The sequence below is a fragment of the Zootoca vivipara genome, chromosome 8 (assembly GCF_963506605.1).
Source record: "Zootoca vivipara chromosome 8, rZooViv1.1, whole genome shotgun sequence".
Classification (NCBI taxonomy): Eukaryota; Metazoa; Chordata; class Lepidosauria; order Squamata; family Lacertidae; genus Zootoca; species Zootoca vivipara.
Window position 1 is genome coordinate 346,954 of NC_083283.1, and position 19,620 is coordinate 366,573.

Below are 19,620 nucleotides of genomic sequence, written 5' to 3' on the forward strand. Positions count from 1 at the left end.
CTGCTTCCTAGGTTTGGGTGCTCACTTGGCCAGAGACGGACGTTGCTGCTGCGTGAGGCCAGAGGGGGCGGCCTGTCAGGGGCAGCTGGGAAGTGGCTGGCCCAGGTCTGTTCTCACCCCCCACCCCACCCCCCTTGCCATGCCTGCTGCCCCAGAGACCGCCTGGCTGCTCACCTGGCTGTATCGTGGGATGGCCTCCTCCAGCACAGCCGCCGCCTGGCGAACCCTTTCCCGGATGCTTCTGTACTGCTCCTCGGCCGCCTGCCAGCCCTGCTGGAAGGGGGCTGCCTCCTGCGGGCTGAACTCGGCCAGCTGCCCCGACAGCCGTTGCAGCTTGGACACCAGGGGCTTGTGCTCGGCAATGGCCTCTCGGAGACCCTGTGCCAAGCCAGGAGAGAGAAGCGGTGAGGACCAAGGACCCTTGGCCTCCCCTGGCACCCTCAGCCCCCCCCCACTCTAGCCTCCCTCACCTGCAGCAGCTCCTGGTGCTCCCGGAAGGCCTCGCAGCTGATGCCATCAGGGGAGAACTGCCCCACTGCCCACTGTGTCTCCTCCAGCCATGGGCACAGCTCCTCGCGGGCCTCAGAAAACTGCGCCAGCAGAGACTGGGCACGCTCCAGGCGCAGGGTGCAGGCCAGGCTCTGGCGCAGGAGGTGCTCCGAGCGCTCCTGCAGAGGCTGGACCGAGGGCTGTGGGGCACACAAGGCGTCAAAGGGGGTCAGATTGGAGGACAGGGAGGGCACCCCCACCCGAGGCATGGCCAGTCCTTCTCAGATCAGGCTCTGCAGTTCTGTTGACAGGAGGGGAGGGGGGGGGGACAGGGACCTGCCAGCCAGAAGGTGCTGGTCTTGTGCCCCCAGGGGGGGGAGGAAAAAAGGCCCCCACGTTCTCTCCACCCTCCCCTGACCCAAGTGTACTTTGCAGGCCTCTTAGCCAAGCCTCTGTTTTAAAGCAAAGGGGCGACTATCAAAAATATTTGGGTTTTAGATGCTCTTAAAAGGTGCTCTGCAGGCGAACTGGAACCGGCTCCCAACTTGCCTCCCTGAATGGAGTGGCGTTGGAAGGCAAGCAAAAGGGTTAGAGCCCTTCCACTGACACCCAGTGGCTGAAAGAGGTATTGCATGTCAAGAGGGCCTCCCCACCCCCACCCCACTGGACTCACCTGGAGCTGCTGTTGCACTTCTGGGGGGCAGAGGCTGAGCAGTGGGTCAGCGATGGCCACCAGCCGCTCCACAAGGCCGTGGTGGTGCAAGATCTCCGCGGACAGGAGCTGGGAGGTGGGGAGAGTCACCATGAGGCCCCTTGGCCCGGGCAGGTTTGCTCCTAGAGTGGCCCTGGGGAGAGCAGGGGGTCCTTGGCCCCTGGCGTAGCTCCTGTGTGCAGGGCAGGCCTCTCCCTCCCCCTGCACACCATCCCTGTCAGATGGCCTGCCTGCCCAGGGCTGGTGAGACACCAAGCCCGGAGGGGCTGCTGCATGGGGGCGGAGGGCTTGGCTGTTAGACCCCTCCCCACCTCTGACTCTATACTCAGCTGGGAACCACAGGGAGGAAGGGAAGGAGGGAGAGTCCAGGAGGAGGAGGAAGAGGAGCAGCCTGGCTGGCTGGGATAACAGGAGCCCAGTCCCTCCAGTGCCTCACTGGCCTGCTCAGCTCCCAAGACCAGAGGCATTGGGGCAACACCATAGTTGCTGGCCTCGTGGAGAGGCACCTAAGGGTGCCCCTGCAGGGTCCCTGCAGGACCTCCCAGCAAACCCTCCCTCCCTCTCCCCAAACACCCACCTTCAGATCAGCCAGCTGCCGCTGGATGGCCTCCGCTTCCAGGTGCACCTGGCCCAGCTCCTCCAGGTGTGTGCTCAGGTGGGACACCTTGTCCATCTCGGAGACCAGCACCTGCTCAAACTGAGACAGAAGAGAGGGCCTTTGGGATGAGGGCGCAGACAGACCACTCTGGGCAGGGAAAGAGGGCAAGAAGACTCAAGGTGGTTCCCTTCTCTGCCCACAGAGGGGGGTTTTATAGCCTAGACGTCGCTGGGTGAGACATGTCCTTCTTCTCTTCCAGAAGTCCTTCTCCTCCTCCAAGGAAGACCTGGCAGCTCAGCAGCAGAGAGTGAGAGGGCAAGTCAGGTGTCCCCTGGGGAAGCTCTCCTGGCCTGCCCCAAATACCCTGCCTTAAGGCAACAGGCCTCCTGTGTCCATGACCTCCTCACATGGCATTGCAGGGGGTTGGACAAGATGAGCCTTGAGGTCAACTCTACAGCTCTATGACTCCTTCCCTGAAGTGCCCATTACCTTCTCTCTGTCTGTAGCACTGAGCTGGCGGGTCCCGTCATCATCACCCACCGGCTGGCCCCCCTGCGGCACCAGCTCCTTCTCCAAGCGCTGCAGCCAGAGGGCCAGATCCTCCTCGGTGGAGCCCAGCCAGCAGGAGGCCTCCAGGGTCTGCTCCAGGCGGTGCAGGATGGCAGCGCTGCTCTGGCCCACGAGGAGGAACCTCATCCGCAGGGAGTCCATCTTCTCCTGGGCCAGATGGGCTTCCTCTCCTGGGGGAGGACAGCAGCATCGGCTCATTCCCAGGAGCTGCACCCCCCACCCAGCCCCAAGACTCACCCCCCCAGAGAACCCAGGGCCCATTTCCAGGAACCTAATCCTGGAGGAGCTGAGACTCCAGAGGAGCCATCGGGGTCATCTCTTGAGGGTGGGTGTTTCTGGGGAGCCCCAAAGTCACTGCCCCCCCTCCTGCCACCCCCCACTTGCCTGCCACCATTTCCAGAAGCCGCTGTCCATGCTCCAGAGCCCGTTCCAGGTCAGCCGTCTTGGACCGGATTTCCTCACAGAGGTCCTGGAGGGAGACAGGAGCAGGCAGAATGGGTGCCAAGAGACCCCCTCCTTCCCACGGAAACTGCCCCCTCCAGCTGAGGCCAAGAGGCGGCGACTGAAGCGGCTCTGCTAGTTCTGTGAGGTCTTGAGAGCCTCAGCTTCCTGCAGTGGGGCAAGTGGAAGGAGGGGGCTCAGGAGCAGGGGGGGCTTGAAGAGGGTGAGGAAGACCACAGCTGCCAAGTCCCGGTTAGAAAAATACGGGATGAGCAGCGCCGGCACCAGACTTCCGGTGCCCAGACATGGGCAGAGCGGCACCAGAAGAAATATGGGGGAATTACGGGATATTTCGCCATTCAGGATGACAGCGGGAAACGGCTTTAAAAACGGGGGTTTCCCGGGGAAAATGGGAGACTTGGCAGCTATGGAGGAAGACACTCTTCCAGGGGTCAAGGGGTGGAGGGCTTCTGTCCCCCCTCACCTAGCCTTCCTCCACCCATCTCCAGTTTACATTTTGATGTTGCCCAGATCCTTGCAGAAATGCTTCTGTGTCTGTTTGCAAAAGGGGAGTTTGTGGGTCTCCTTGGGAGTCTGGGGGAAAGCCCAGCCCCACCTCTTTGACACAGACTGGCCTCCTTTTGGGATGATATACATCTCCTCTCCAGACTCCTCATTGTGGCTGGGCTGTATAGACACACCTTAAAACCTTGGTTGCAGGAAATGGCTTCTCTGTAATTTGTTTTGTAAAATATTGAATATGTTCTGTGTATGGTTCGTTATTGTTTGGTTATGGGTTAGTCTGTCCATAGCTTTATGGTAAATCAATCAAAAATCAATCAAGAAAAGAACCTGACTTGGATTTCCCTGGCTCTGTGCCAGGAAGGTCTCCTCCTCCTCCTTCCCCAGTGAGGCTTTTGTGGCTCCCGCTGAGGGCAGCCACTTGCCCCTCCCAGGCCACCATACCTGGACTTGCTGGAGGGCTCCCTGTGCCTGGCTGAGGCTCCCATTGGCTCTCCACAGCTCAGCCAGCTTCCTCTCTGTGGAGGCCAGCCAGTCCTGGAAAACATCGGCAGACTCCTGGAAGGTGTGAGCTGCAGGAAGGATCTGCTCCAGGGAGCTGTGCCTGTTGGAAGAGAGAAGCAGCAGGGTGGAAAGTTTTTGGCGGGCACAACTTCCAGCACCAGGCTCACCGGACCCAAGAAGACAGCCACACAGCCACACAGCCCTGCACAAAGGCTGCCTTTCAGCCACAACAGGCAGCAAGGAGCCATGAGGACTAGCGCCATGAAAAGGCAGATCCAGGGCACGTGGCAAGCAGTGGCCTGGCTAGTCTGACGGATTGAGCTGCCTCTTCCTTGTGCTTCTGGCACCCAGAGAGCAGCTCACGGCAAGCGGCACAGAGAGAGGCAGCATGTTGGAGCCGCTTTGCAGGGAGAACAGCAGGAGAAAGCCGCCCCTGCCCCCCCCCCCCAGGAAGAGAAGGGAGCCAAATGTCAGGGCAGGAGGGGAACAGTGGTGTTCCAGGAAGGCCCCACAGGACACATGGGGAAGATTTTCCTCCCCATACGGGTGTCCGTGGGGAGGCAAAAGTTGCCAAGGACTTCTGAGACTTGGCTGAGGACAGGAAGGAAGAGCTCAGAGGTGAAGCTGCTTTGGATAAGAAGTTTAACTCCAGTCTGCTTCCCAGACAGAGCAGGGGGGGAGAGGGGGGGTTGAGCACCAGAGGGGAGCCCTCCCTCACATCCATCTCTTTGCACAAGGAAGGGGCACTAGGATTTGACTTCCAGCAAATGGTCCCCAGAGCTCCCTCATCCCTTTGTCATGCAATTTTACACCCACCCTCACCCATATGGGGTGCATGGATGTGCCCCACACCAGGCTCACAAGACTCTCGGAAGCAGGAAATCCTAGAGAGCAAAACTGAGGGCATCTTTAGCCCTTTGTTGACCTCAGAAACCCCTCTTGCCCCAAAGTAGGAAATCCTTTCTGAGCCTCCCCTCTGTGAAACTGGTTTAACAAGGATTGATAAGTTTCCAAGCAAAGGAGCAGATATCTTCGCATGAGTGAAGCAGGTCTGTGCCAATGGATTCTGGAGTCAATGTTGGAAAACATGAACTCTGAGCAGGATCTGATTTACATACGCAACCCATTTTGTGATGTATCTGTGGCGTTTTTTGGGGTGGTCTTTCTGTAAAGGGGAGGCGGATACTTTCTGAGGTTTTAAAAGATGTTACACACCTTTGCTTCTCAACTCCCTTGCATTTTTTTTGGGGGGGGGGACTCTGTTTGCAAATAGACCAATAAAGAAAAGCCAACCTTGCGGATTTCCAGGAGAGGAAATGGCAGGTTGACTGTCTTTTGTTGGCTCTCTGCTGAAAGAAGATAATTATGTGGTGGTGGATGGTAATCGGAATGAAGTTCTGGCTATCAGATCACTCTGGGATAAAGAGGGATTGAGGGAGTAACCGGAAATGCTCTGGTCAAGGCTGTTTTCTGATGTTGGTGTTTGGGGACTGAGATGGGGACTAAAATGAGTCAAGTTGAGTCGAAGAACCGACACTGTGTCCAAATGCCATGTAAGGACCCTTCATGGGTATAAGATCTGCATCCTCTCTTTGTAAAACATTTTTGGGACAAGATAATTTGTTAATTTAGAGAGATTTCGCTGTCTGCTGATGAAGCTGGAAAATTTGCAAGAGCTTCTTTCTGTCTTTAAGAAGAAGGGGAAGAAAACTGGTCAGTAAAGTGTCTAAAGCAGAGTGAAAAGCATTATATATATATATATATATATATATATATATATATATATATATGTATATGTATATGTATATGTATATGTATATGTATATGTATATATATATGTAAAAACGGCATGTGGGTGTGTTTCCACTTTTCACCGAAACCGCTTGACCAATAGCATTCAAATTTGCACACAATGTCCCATGCTATCATGAGATTGGGACCCAGGTGGCTCTGTGGGTTAAACCACTGAGCCTAGGGCTTGCTGATCAGAAGGTCAGTGGTTCAAATCCCTGTGACGGGGTGAGCTCCTGTTGCTTGGTCCCTGCTCCTGCCAACCTAGCAGTTCAAAAGCACATCAAAATGCAAGTAGATAAATAGGGACCGCTACAGCGGGAAGGTAAACGGCGCTTCCATGTGCTGCTCTGGTTCGCCAGAAGCGGCTTTGTCATGCTGGCCACATGACCTGGAAGCTATACGCCGGCTCCCTCGGCCAATAATGCGAGATGAGTGTGCAACCCCAGAGTCGGTCACGACTGGACCTAATGGTCAGGGGTCCCTTTACCTTTACCTTTTATCATGAGATTAATCTTATAAAGTTTGCTAAGACAGATGTCACACCTACGCCACATAAAACCCCGTGTTACAGAACACACAACTCACCCAAAAGTGCATGCTGGGAAAAGAACCTTCCCTCTCAACAGCACCTTGGCTGCCGTTTACATACTAGGCTGAAGCCTTTACAGACTAGTCCAAATGGAGGTACTGACTCGCCTGGGTGGGGGTTGGGGGGAGGACGGGATGGGCTAGGTCAAGACACAGTGGGGCCAGTCACAGGGATGACCCAGGGGTGGGGGAAAGAGGGGGCGTGATACGTCATGGATCAACACAGGGTGGTGGCAGTCACAGGGATTAGCCACGGCAACACGTGGCAGGGCCAGCTAGGGGTTAATAAAGATTAAACGAACAAGGGAATTCCTCGTGTGAAAAGTCTTTAATTCTTTTTCTTATTTCCAAAATGAATGTTGCTGGGAAACTGTATCTGAAGAAGTGTGCATGCACACGAAAGCTCATACCAAAATATAAACTTAGTTGGTCTTTAAGGTGCTACTGAAGGAATTTTTTTATTTTGCTTCGACTCAGACCAACACGGCTACCTACCTGTAACTAGAACTATGGAAGGCACCACATTGAGCCGCATGAAATGGAAGTCCATCAGTGTATCTGAAGAAGTGTGCATGCACACGAAAGCTCATACCAAAATATAAACTTAGTTGGTCTTTAAGGTGCTACTGAAGGAATTTTTTTATTTTGCTGGGAAACTGAAAGTTTTCTCTGCGGGAAAATAATATTGTTGTGACTGTGATCTTAAGGTGGAAATCTTAAGGTGTATAGAGACAGGACTTATAAAGAGGCTGAGTTGTTAATAACATCAAACGCATCCAGTGTGGCAAAGAGTCCTTTGGATATCCCAGTGACTGTTGGTATTGTTCAATAGTTGATGGTCGAACAATTAAAAATGATCAGATCAGTGTTTGATGAAAGGGGGAAAGAAATGAATCAGAGAGATATGAAGTGAAAAATGGAGATGGAGAATACCTGTGAAAAGCTGGCAGGACTGGATGATGATGAAACAAAATGGGAGAAATGCCTTTTATACAAGGACGGAGGAGAAGGGGAAGATAAAATGATCTGATTTTGACATTGGTGGCGCTCAGAAGGGGAAAAGCCTTCAGTCCTAGCTCTTCTTCAGTTCTAGCAGAGAGAAAGCATTCAGTATACAATTTGGAGCAAATTCAGAGAATGATGCTACTAAATTAATAGTTCTCTCTCTGGAAAAAGGATAGGAAGAAAGGTAAACGGAAAATCCCAGAGGAGGAGAATGCTATGGCAAACACAACAGGAAATGTAAATTGAGTATACTGAACTGGGCGTGAATTTAAGGATATGTAACAAGAAAAGAATTATGGAATATTATTTCAATATGTGACCCCAGTGGAGAGGCTTTATCATGGGCAAGGATGGAATAAAGGTAAAGGTAAAGGGACCCCTGACCATTAGGTCCAGTCGTGACCGACTCTGGGGTTGCGCGCTCATCTCGCATTATTGGCCGAGGGAGCCGGCGTTTGTCCGAAGACAGCTTCCAGGTCATGTGGCCAGCATGACAAAGCTGCTTCTGGCGAACCAGAGCAGCACATGGAAACGCCGTTTACCTTCCCGCTGTAGCGGTTCCTATTTATCTACTTGCATTTTGACGTGCTTTCGAACTGCTAGGTTGGCAGGAGCTGGGACCAAGCAATGGGAGCTCACCCCATCACAGGGATTCGAACTGCCGACCTTCTGATCAGCAAGCCCTAGGCTCAGTGGTTTAACCACAGCGCCACCTGGGTCCCTTTTTGACCCAGTGACCCCAGTGGAGAGGCTTTATCATGATGGGCAAGGATGGAATAATTTACTATTAATATGGAGGCATGTTGGTGGGAATTATTAGAGGGAAAGATGATATTTAAAGAAAGAACATGAGTTGATATTTAGTACTACTGTACTAACAATAATTTGGGAATCCCTCTTGGACTTTTTAAAAACTTGGACTTCAAAGAAATATTGTTTAACAGAATGTTGTAATGTTATTTAATTTTATGTTAATGTTATGTAACCAGCAGATGGAAAATCAGAACTCCTTTTTATCTTTCTTTATTGCTTTCTCTTTTTCCCATTCCCTTTTCTTCTTTCTCTTTCCTTTCTTCCCCCCCCCCAAAAAAAGATGTTTTTGTTTCTGGTTTTTTAAAAAAATGCATTAGTTTTCTATATCTTTCTGTATTATGAAAAGCATTAATAAAAACCTGAATACAAAAAAGAAAAGCCAGCCTTGATTTCTACTATGTGGCCCTGCCTCTGTTTTTGTTCATTTCTCTGACTGACAAGGTGATGTTGTGAGTGAGGGAAGAATTGCACCAATGCCCCCCCCCCTTTGTATAACACCTTGGATTGCCCCTGCTTTGCCCTTTCACACTGCCCTCCCCATCAGACCCGGAACTGCTTTCCTGAACACCTCTCTCCCTTCCTTCAAATCTCTCCTCCAGACTCACATTTTCTATGGTGCCTTTGGCACAACCCCTGAGCCCCCACCAAGGGGCCCCCCTCCTCCTCTAGGGACTCACCTGGCTTCTGCCCCCTGGATTAGTGTCCGCCACTTCTCCTGAAGGTTGGCAAGGCCACCGTCCCTTCCGTGCCCATCTGTGGTGCCAGGGGGCTCAGAGGGTGCCCATCTCTCCTGCAGGAGGCCCTCCACATGGGACCTGCGCTCGTCCAGCAGGCGCCTTAGAAGCTGTTTGGGGTGAGAGAAGACAGAGGGTGATGCCTGCTGGAGATTCATTCCCCGTGTCTGCAGTCATGGGATTGTTGTCTATCACACGACGGCGTATGTTTTCATTCCACAGAGTGGGAAGTGACGGAGACAGGATGTTTGTGTTATTGTGTTCCGTGAAATGGGATTATTGTCCTTTGTTCTTTCTCTTTGCTGTCTGATGCGAGCGAGAGAGGGAGCCATGTTGCAGTGCTCCACGTGTGTTTATATGTAAATAAACTAGATTAGCCAAATGCTGAGTTGCTGAGGTCTGTTACACGAACTGCGAACACTCTGCGGATCCCTGAGTGTGCTGATGTGTGTTGGCATCAGTCACTGTGATGTTCGAGCAGAAGAAAGCTTTTGAAGCTCCCGAACAATTGACCAGGAGAGAGAGAACATGCCAGTCAGGCTTGCATCTCTGCCAGGGTCCTACACGAGAGTAGGACGCTCCTAACAATGCCAAGCTCCCTCATGGACACTCTCCAAGGGGGAGGACAACCAGTCTGCCACCGCCTTGGCTACAGCAACACCCAACACAGCTCCCTGGCAAAAGAAGCTGTCCTGCTCCACTCCGAGGGTCGGGAGGAACCTTTTCATTTAATAAGAACCCAGATCAGTCCAAAGAAGACCCATCAAGCCAGTTTTGGTTTGTTTCCAACAGCCCTTTTCCGTGGTCTGGTATTTAAGGGTAGACTGCCTCTGAACAGGAAGTTCCACCTGGCTTCCATGGGAAAGGCTGGTTTTGAGAAGAGGTTCAGCGGCACCAGGGTGGGATTTTGGGGAAGAGTTTCTTGGCATCAGGAGCAGTGAGGGATAAAAGGCAGCAAGTGGAAAGAGAGATGTTTCTCTCCCTCTTGTGTAATGCTTGACCTCAGCGGGGTCACCCAATGAAGCTGAATAGTGGGGAATTCAGGACAGACAATTGAAAGTCCTCCTTCACACTCTGCACAGTAAAATGACTGAATCTGCTCCTTCAAGGTCCAGTGATGGTCAGCAACTCCAGAGGGCATTAGAGGGCCACAGTGGCTGACCCTGCGTGCCTTCTGGCACCCCTCTTCGAAGAACAGGTTTCCCCCTAACACTTATTTAATTCTGTCATTTATTTTGTGGTACAGCCCTTATGCTTTTTAGTTAGCTGTTCCAACACTTTTAAGTAATAACTAACTATTAAATTGTACATTCTAACCTCTCCAGCCTTATCACATGAGAAAAGTAGACCCCTCTCTCTGCTTCTTGCCGTGAGAATGCAGCAGGCAAGAGGGGTGCAGAGCCCCCCAGAAGACTTTGCCCATGGAACCCCCTCCTCCTTCTTACAAGGCAGGCAGCGGCCAACCCCCAGCAACGCAGGGAACTTGGCTCAAGAACCCCTCACAGTAGGCCATCCAACAACCTCTGCTCAAAATTGCAACCCCAATGCAATCATAGCCACAACCCCCACCTTCACTTGCCCTAGATTCACATCCATAAAGGCATCTAGGCGCATCTAATCCGCAAAGCACCACATCATATACACCACCCCAAAAACAATGCAGGGAACCCCCTTGCAGGAATGGCACATTTAAAGGGTCAAACTGCCATAACTCCCAGTGTCAAAATCGGTGCACCACAGCGCCCCCTCATGGCCAGGTTTGGGAAAGAGCAGGCAATATCACTTGTTTTATAAGTGCAACTGTCGGCTGGCAAATGTAACAACTTGCACGGCAGCATCAACTGTTTGGCTAAGAAAATGAAATGCATTGTAAAAAGATTTGTAAATGATTCATTCTGTTAAATAAGCTTACTAAATCGCACACTGCTGCCATAATCCCCGCCAGGAAGTGTCAAACAGGGTTTCTCCAAGACAATAACTGCCTCAATCACAGAAACTGATAAGCTCTCTTGTGATGTTTGTCAGGCTGCCTGATGAATAGAAGGTGTCTCTTCTGCCCCTGGATTGGAACTTGCCAAAACTGAAATGTCAAGGCCAAATGGAAATTCTCACGCAGAATGTGTGAGACCTGTAATTCACAAAATGCCTCGGTGGACATGGTGTAATCTTGACCTGCTTGACCAGTTGTAACTCCTCCTAATTTTGTGATGCACCTTTGATGTTTTGTCCATGCTCCACTGGCATCTGAGGGGTGGGGTTTCTCACTGCTGGGTGAGAAAAGGCAGAGCACCCTTTTGTTTGGGGGGGGGGAGTTCCTCCTTTCTTTGCTGTAAGAGAGAGGTTGAATCTCTGTCCCGACAAAGGCACCAGACCTGCTTTGCTTTTGCTTTTTGCCTGCTTCTCTTCTCTCTTTTTCGTACGCTGACAGGGGAACCGGGCATCCAGCAAAGTCCTGGGGTTTCACCACAGAACCAGAACAAGTGGCAACCAGGTTTTCTGCATGTTGCTGTTTGCTCCGATTCCGGGGTTAAACAATGGCAGGACAAAACAAACAAACAGCCCTCGGACCCGGACCTGGAAAGCTCAGATCTGAGCCTAGAAAGTGAGGAAAGAGCTGTTCGGCAGTGGAATTTGCTACCAAGGAGTGTGGTGGAGTCTCCTTCTTTGGAGGTCTTTAAGCAGAGGCTTGACAGGCATATGTCAAGAATGCTTTGATGGTGTTTCCTGCTCGGCAGGGGGTTGGACTGGATGACCCTTGTGGTCTCTTCCAACTCTATGATTCTATGATTCTAGGAATATAGGCAAGTGTGGATGAGCCTTCTCCCCTTCAGGCTGAATTGTGCCCAACTCCCTCCCTCCCTCCCTCCCTCCCTCCCTCCCTCCTCATGAGTCTTGGTTTCCAGGCCCTTTATCATCTTGGCAACCCTCCCCTGCTCGCCAAGGCCTGGCACCCCAAGGTGTGTGACACAACACCCACCCATTCTGCCTGCCTGCCTGCGCAAGAGCTCACCTTTTGCTCCTGCAGCTGTGCCTTCACCACTTTGGCTTCGGAGGACGGGGGCTTCTGGTTGGCCATGAGCTCCTCCATGTCACTGACCCAAGTGAGAAGCTTCCTCAGGGTCACCTGGGCCTGCTCTGCCCCCCACACCTCTCCAAGGAAGGCGGCAGTTGCCTGGGGAGGAAAGGAGGGTGAGCTCAGATTTCGCTCTGGCGAGGGGAGCCCCAGGCCCAAAGCAAAAGCCTCCTGGCACCTGGTGGGAGCATGGCGGTGGGGATGCTGACTTGCATGACCCCGAGCCCCCCCCCTGCCCTAGAGCGTGGCTGAGCAGGTTCTGCCTCCGTGCCCTGGCCCTTACCTTGCTGCTGTGGCTGCTCCACGGCTCCAGAGGGTCCCCCTGGCTGTTCTGGAGCTGCGGGAGAAAACCAGGCACAGGGCAGAGGCTTTGCACCCTCAAACTCAGGATGGAGGGAGGGGGCCTGCAGCAGCCTCCCCACTAACACACACACACACACACACACACACACACGGGAGCAGGAGGCTCAGGCCAGCACTTCCATCAGGGCTCAGCACAGCATGATGGGCATCCACTATCTCTGCTGCGTCGGGAAATCCCCAAACCCACCTGCCGAGGAAATCCCCCTTCCTTGCCTACTTGGCACAGGTGGGAGGGGGAGTGGGCAGCTGCTTCAGGGGAACCAGCAGCACCAGGTTTGCATGGGGAAGGGGGGGGTCTCCCTCCACAGGAACTGCCTTGGTTGCCTGGCTCAGAGGGGGGCCTTCTGGATACGCAGGGAAGGGGAGGAATCAGGCCGGGCCAATGCCTGGCATCTGAGGGTAGCTCTGCTGGGGCCCTGCCTGCAGAGCTGGATCCAGCTGCCTTCCTGCTGACACAACAGACTGTCTCCCAGAGCCCCTGCCCGCCTACCCACCCAGTGCCGCCCCCAGGCCAGGCACCCCAGGCAGCTCCTGACAACCTAGGCCTCCTCACCAAGAGCTTGGGAGAGGGCCCCAAACGGCAGGCGCCTGGGGGTGTGGGGTGTGTGGAGCAGATGAACAGGGCGGACAGCACCAATGCTGCAATCAGCTGGCCTCAATGCAGGCACCAACATATTGGGGAGCACAGTGACCAGCTCCAACTCAGCCCCACGCGGAGCCCCTCATTTTCCACAATGGTAAAAAAAAAAGCTGTACATACATGATCTTATCTCCGTCATCCACACAACCACCTTGTAAGGCGGGCCAGCCTCATTCTATGAACGTAAGAACCTAAGAAAAGTCTGCAGGATCAGGCCCCCATCTAGCCCAGCATCCTGTTCTTGCAGTGGCCAACCAGATGCCCTGACAGGAAGCCAGCAAGCAGGATCTGAGTGCGAGAGACCTCTCCCCTCCTGCAGTCTCCAGCAACAGGGATTCAGTAGCACGGGCACCTCTCTGTGTGTCACAGATGCCCCCCCCCCGAATTCCTCTTGGGGCCAAAGTGGGATCTGGACTAGGGGCCTCCCAGTTTCCAGCCCACTTTCCCAGCCCCCCCCACAGTGCCAAAACGTGGAGTAGCAAAGGGAGTGAAAGCAATGCATGTGTATGTGGGGAAGAATGGGGGCGTCCTGGGCTCCCCCCATCTATTAACCTCTGATAGGGCTCCTCCTGCGCACTCCGTGAGCACCTTGACCCGCCTGGTGACGGTGGGCTCTTTGCTCCGGTCGCCCCCGGGGTACTCGGTCACCTCCACGATCTCCGTCACAACCGTCTCCGTCACCTCTGTCACCTCAGTCACCTCGGTGGTGGTGAGGGGCTTCCAGACCCAGCCGCTCCCGTGCGCCAGCCCCATGGGGGGACTCCACGCAGCCCCCACCACCGCCTCCAGCTGGGCCTTGAGGGGGTTGCTGCAGCTGAGGGCCCCCCCGTTCTGTACCTTGACGTCCATGTTGTTCTGCTTGGGGAGGGGGCTGCCCTGCTGACTCTTGCTGGGGCCCCCCAGTGTCACCACGCTCCAGCCATTCTCGATCACCCGGGGGCTGAGTGGAGGCTTCTCAGGGGCGGCCCCCTGGCCGCCTGCATTGTTCCTCCTGGAGGGGCGCCCAGACGCCAGGCCCAGGTCCTTGAGGTAGGAGTCCTTCAGGAAGTCGTCTGGCTTCTGGCTTTTCTCCCCCAGGCAGCTGGGCCTGCCCCCCGCGTTGCCCATGGCTGGCTGCCGAGGAGACAGTGCTCAGAGCCCTGCCTGAAACAGAGGAGGAGGAGCAGGAGGAGCAGGAGAAGCCACCTTGCCTGCCCAGGATGGCACCCACAGCAGGCACCATGCCAATCATTGGGGGTTCCTTTTTCAGTCTGCAGAGCCACACAGAAAGTCTTCCAGAATCTTCTCTCAGTGGTAGAGCCCCATGTGGGAATAAGCCCCTCACCCATTCCAGTTCTCCTTCAAGTATTTATTGAAGAATTAACCTTACAACTTATACAACTACAACTTCTAAGGAAACTAAAGAAAAACTATGTACAGAGATTCATTCCTCCCCTCTGCTCTCCAGCCATCTGGGCAGAGTAATGGCCAGACACATTATCTCTTTCACAGCCTGTCTAATAAAGTAGTCCATTGCTAAGGAAACTCTGTTGCTAGGGGGGAGTTGTTGCTAGGGGCAAAAGTAGGCAAGCATCATTTCAAGTCTATTTTCAGACCCCCTCAAGTCCCAGGCCAGAAGTCCAAGACCAGCAGGACCTCTGATACTGAAAGGAAGTGGGGACAATAGCCAGACCTCTCCCGTAGGATCAAATCCCACCAGAGGATTTTGGAAATACTCGCTTCAAACATTGTCGGGGTTGGTCTAGAGGAGCCTTTGGGTCCCCTTCCAACTCTTCAGTTCTGTGATTCCACTACATTTACACCCTCCAAAGGAGCCCAGGGCGTCAAACGTGCAAATGCTTCAATACCACTAACAGATATCACCTCCCTAATCTCTGGGAACCAGGAAACACTTGAGGGGATTAAGTGCTCATGTATTTGTAAGAGCCCAGCCAGAAATTAAGCCCAGCCTTGAGGAGGAGCCCAGAAGGTGTCAACCACTCCTGGGCTCGCTGGGGAAGAGGAACGTGGTCCTTGCGGGCGGGGAGCCCTCCTGCACCCTGGTGAGGGTCTCACGGAAGGTGGCTCCCACCCAGGGGGGGGGGGCTGCACCCATCCCACTTGCAGCCCTGCCCTCCTGGCTCAAGGGAGGCTTTGCCTCTGGGGTCCCAAAGAGAATCAAAGTCCCTGGCCGGGAGGCAGAGCCTGAAGGGGGTTTGCCAAAAGCACCCAAAGGTGACTGGGGCTGAAACTCAGTCGATCCTTTGGCCTAGGGTGGCAGGAGGCCCCAATGATACACAGGAGGCAGGGAAGGAAGCTGGCGATGGAGGAGCTGCTCCCCAGCAGCTGAGCCCTTAGGGGGGGGGCACTCTGAGCATCTCCTCTGTGGCACACACCTCCCCAGAGCTTCTGTGGGTTGGGCAGAGCTCCACCCCAGCATCCTTCGTCAGCCCCGATGCAAATGAGGGGGAAGCCAGCGAGACAGACGGGCCAGCAGCTGCTGCTAACGGCCGCCTCCTTGCCGGGACCTCCGCTCCGCTAAAACCTGGGCAAGCTGGAGCCCAGCGGAAGGAGAAGCCATCTGTCAGTAGAGCCACCCGGACAAAAGCCTCTGGAGGGGGACGGTCCAGGGACAGTCAAGCAGGGCGGCCGGGGAGCCATCAAGCGGTCCCAGACAGGTGGCTGCCCACAGCCCACCCACAAGGCCATGCTGGGCCAGGAGGAGAGCGTCCTTGGCAGAGGCGCCACCTGGGGCCACCAGCCATTGGAGGGGTCTCATAATGACGGCAGGCAGAGCAGCCCCCCGCTCTGGCCAGGCCACTGACGGGACCCCCTCTGCCCGCTTCCTCCACTGGGGAAAAGGGAAGCAGAGTTGTGGGGGCTGAGAGGGACAAGGGGCAGGAGGGGGAGCCCACAGCTCCGCTGGCCCAAGCCTGCTCTTCTGCTGAGCCCACCCGCCAGGTGCCACCCTGCTTCCATTTCTGGTCTCCCCAACTTTCCTTTCGTGTGTGAGTGAGGAGGGGCAAGAAGGGATGAGTGACAGGCTGACGCTCAGGCTGCCCCGCAGGGCTGGCATGGTTACCTTCATGGCGTGGCACGGAAGCTCCCCGCAAGGCTGGCGGCAGGTCTGCCACGCGGTCGGTGGCGGGCCAAGGGCACGGCGGCTGCCTCCTCTTCTGCCCTCAGGGGCTCCTCGGCCGCTGCCCCCAGGGCGGAGGGAGAGAAGCCGTCGGAAGCCCCCGGTGGTGTGGGGACTTGGGCTGAAGTTCCATCCGGTGTTGCCGGTGTGTCTCGCCCAGGGTCCGGCGTGTCGTGCAGGAAGGAAGGTGGCCTTCACTGGAGGGAGCAGCTGCTCGAACCCAGCTTGGTGGCGGGCGCCCCGGCGGCAGCGTGGAGCCCCCTTCGCCCCCTTCTCCCAGGGCTCTCCTGGTAGCTGTCACTCCAGGCCGGAGAAGAAGGATGGATGGAGGGATCGCAGGATGGATGGATGGGGGGGGCGGCCCTCCCAAGGAGAACTGGCACACGAGGAGGGAGAAGAAGGCACCTCCCAGGAAGCCCCGTGGATCTGGGCCCAGAACAGCCCCACCAGCAGAGGCAGGTTGCCCTGGGAAAAGGGAGGCGAGCCCCTCTGGCTGCCTGGCTGCCGCAGAGACCCTCCCTCGCTGCCCCCCACCCTCTGCCCCGCTGACCCCCTCAGCACACTCAGGCTAATACAATAAGCCCTCTCGCATTAACTCTTTGCTCACTGCAAGACAATCGCCGTTACTGGGGAAACGGAACAGGGCTCCCAACTATCCCGGGAGCCGGTGGGGGAGGGGGCAGGCGCCTTTGCCACGGAGGAGGAGGAGGAGAGAGGAGCTTTTCCCAGAGGAACAGCCCCCCACCAGCAGGACCCCCTCCCCCCTCACTCGGGTCCAGTCACTGCCGCCACCACAGCCCCAAGAGCCTGGGGGGGGGATGCTCAGGGGCCCTGGACAGCTGGTCCTCCGGGGGCCAGCCTGGGACCCCTCCTGGCTTGTGGGCCTGAGGCTTGCTGCTTAACTCAGGGGCAACTCAGGCAAAGTTGGGGAGGGGGGAGAAAGCAGGAAGCTCCTCCATCCTCCAAAAGGAACCCCCTTCGCCTCAGAGGCCATCACTAGGCTGGCTCTAGAGAAACTCCGTGTGAACAGAAGAGGGGGGTCAAACCCTCTGGAGAGCAGGAGGAAAGGGAGAGGTTGCTTCCGAGCTGGGGGTGGGGTGGGGGCTGTGGCTCTGACCTCCCCCGCCGCGGTGCAGGTGGAATCAAAGCTCTGCTTCTGCCCTGGCTGGCAATGCCCTCCTCCAGCCTGGAACCCCCTTTGGGGTGGAGGGAAGTCCCCCTTTCCCCTTCCTGGTTGCCCCACAGAGCCACAGGGAGGGAAGGGGGTGCAGCCGGGGCTGGCATAATCACCCGGCCAGGCTCCTAGCGCTCTCATCTGCCCTGGGCCAGCTTTTCGTGTCCTCTGTGGCACAGGGGCGGCTGGGTGTCGCTGCCGTTCTCATTCCCCGCAAGGCTCTTGAGTGCCACTACTTTTGTGGGGAAGAAGTGTGGGAAATTCAGAAGGCAGGACCCTGCCCACTCCACCAGCTTCTCCGAGGGCGGCACCATGGCTGCTGCTGCTCCACCAAAGTCTGCCAGGGCCATGGCAGCAGGGAGGCCCACTGGCGGGCATGATGCCCCTTGGCCACCCACGGAAGCGGCTGCGTGTGGTGCCCAGAGCCAAGGGGAAGCTGAGGAGCAGGGCTGCTGCAGGCCTTGGGGGTCTCTCTGCACAGCCTCTCGGGTTCCCATGGCACAAGTCCCATCATGCCCACCCAGAGGGTAAAGAACGAGCGCACACTTTCAAGGAAACGGGTCACCCTGCAAAGCAACGGCCAGGCTGACGGGCCCTGGTTCTGTCTCTCTTCACACTGCCCTGAACAGTGCCCCCCCCTCCACATGCTTGGTCTGGAATCCCCCCTCCCACCGCAATCAATATAACATACTGAAAGATACGCCAATAAAACGCCCCAAACAGGAGCCTCGTTCAAGACGCCGCCAGACCTTTTCAAAACTGGCCCAGGGAGCCCAATCCCCCCTCCCCCAGGCTGACCTGGCGCCCCCCCTCCCTCCCCCTTGTGGCGCATCCAGGATGATTTGTGCTGGGGGGGGGGAGCTCTGTGCCCTGGGATGGTTTGGCTTCTGCTGCGCTGCAGGGCAAGAGCGCCCCCTTGAGGCGGCAACGAGGAGAAGCAGCACAGCGCGACTCACAGCGCGGAAGGTCCGTTTAAGCCCCCACCACCCCCACCCCCGTGGCTGCTTCCATGAAATGCTGCAAAATTCCCTTGCAAAAAGACACCCGCCTGGAGGGGCCACAGCAGCAACTGCAAAGGAGCTCAGTGCTGGGGAAACCCCGTCAGATGGGAGGGGCAAACAATTGATGATAATAGTTACAGGTAGGTAGCCGTGTTGGTCTGAGTCGAAGCAAAATAAAAAAATTCCTTCAGTAGCACCTTAAAGACCAACTAAGTTTTTATTTTGGTATGAGCTTTCGTGTGCATGCACACTTCATCAGATACACTGGAAACGGAAGTGTCAGGCCCTTATATATATATACAGAGGGTGGGGGGTGGGTGGGGATGGGTGATGGGCTGATGGGAGTGGTAAACCTGTGGATGGCTGTTAACGGCTGCTGATGGCCATCCACAGGTTTACCACTCCCATCAGCCCATCACCCATCCCCACCCACCCCCACCACCCTCTGTATATATATATATACAGTATATATATATGTATATATATATGTATATGTATATATATATATATATATATATATATATATATATATATATATATATATATAGGCCTGACACTTCCATTTCCAGTGTATCTGAAGAAGTGTGCATGCACACGAAAGCTCATACCAAAATAAAGAACTTAGTTGGTCTTTAAGGTGCTACTGAAGGAATTGATGATGATGATAATGATGATGTCCTGAACTCTGTGCTGCTCTGGTGACTGATTCTGATCAAGGACACCTCCCCCCCCCCCTTCACCAGGGAAGAAAGGGCCTCTTGCTAGCCCTGCAAGCCCAGAATACAGGAGCAGCCCCCCCCCAAAAAAAACAGTGCTCAAAGTGCCCACAGAACAGCAGAGAGGAGTCAGTCTAGTCCTGGCTAGGGCAACCCAGTCAGATGGGTGGAGTACAAGTAATATAGTAGTAGTAGTAGTAGTAGTAGTAGTAGTAGTAGTAGTAGTAGTAGACGACTTCTTCATTGGATGTTTTAAAGCAGATGTTGGCTGGCCACCTGTCCTGGATGCTTTAGTTGAGATTCCAGGTTGGGATCGGTGACCCTCGGGGTCCCTTCCAACTCTATGATTCTATGACATTATTATCATAAAGGCCCTGCCTCTGTGTGCGTGCAGAGTGCATGGCACTGCATGGTTCAGCTGGTTAGAGCCTGGTGCTCATAATGCCAAGTTTGCCAGTTTGATCCCCAGAAGGGACAGCTGCATATTCCTGCCTGGCAGGGGGTTGGACTAGATGAGCCTCGGGGTTCTAGAATTCTCTTTCCCCCTTGCAAATGGGTCTGCCTGAGGGGTTTGGGGGGTGTTGTGGGATGGGCCAGGCTCAGGCCCTGCTCTCCCTGCTTGGTAACACACACACACACACACACCCTTTGGCAGAGAGGAGCCCCCAGCCCAGCCCCTTTGGCCGCAGTCTGGCGCAGCCTCAGATCCTGGGAGCCGGGCAGTGGGCTCTCTCTGAGCCCCCCCCCTTTGCCCGGCATGAATGA

The 19,620-nt window shown here is 55.1% G+C and overlaps 2 protein-coding genes across 2 annotated transcripts in view; both read right to left on the reverse strand.

Annotated features, from left to right (window-relative positions):
• The window catches only part of LOC118089705 (microtubule-actin cross-linking factor 1, isoforms 6/7), a 28,624-nt gene extending 27,330 nt beyond the window's left edge, over window positions 1-1,294 (reverse strand). Inside the window, exons 1-3 of the mRNA XM_035124475.2 lie at window positions 1,163-1,294; window positions 471-689; window positions 175-378 (exon numbers count right to left, since the gene is read on the reverse strand). Coding sequence (XP_034980366.2) covers window positions 175-378; window positions 471-689; window positions 1,163-1,294 — 555 coding nt within the window. The remainder of the gene's footprint in view (window positions 1-174; window positions 379-470; window positions 690-1,162) is intronic.
• A 29-nt stretch (window positions 1,295-1,323) lies between these two features.
• LOC132592576 (microtubule-actin cross-linking factor 1-like) lies at window positions 1,324-13,973 on the reverse strand. The gene is made up of 9 exons (XM_060278178.1): window positions 13,399-13,973; window positions 12,127-12,180; window positions 11,781-11,942; window positions 8,714-8,880; window positions 3,777-3,936; window positions 2,754-2,838; window positions 2,289-2,539; window positions 1,779-1,898; window positions 1,324-1,530 (listed from the first exon to the last, which is right to left on the reverse strand). Exons 1-9 carry the CDS (start codon window positions 13,951-13,953, stop codon window positions 1,324-1,326), a joined length of 1,761 nt encoding a protein of 586 aa, XP_060134161.1. The 5' UTR covers window positions 13,954-13,973.
• Window positions 13,974-19,620: the final 5,647 nt, after the last annotated feature.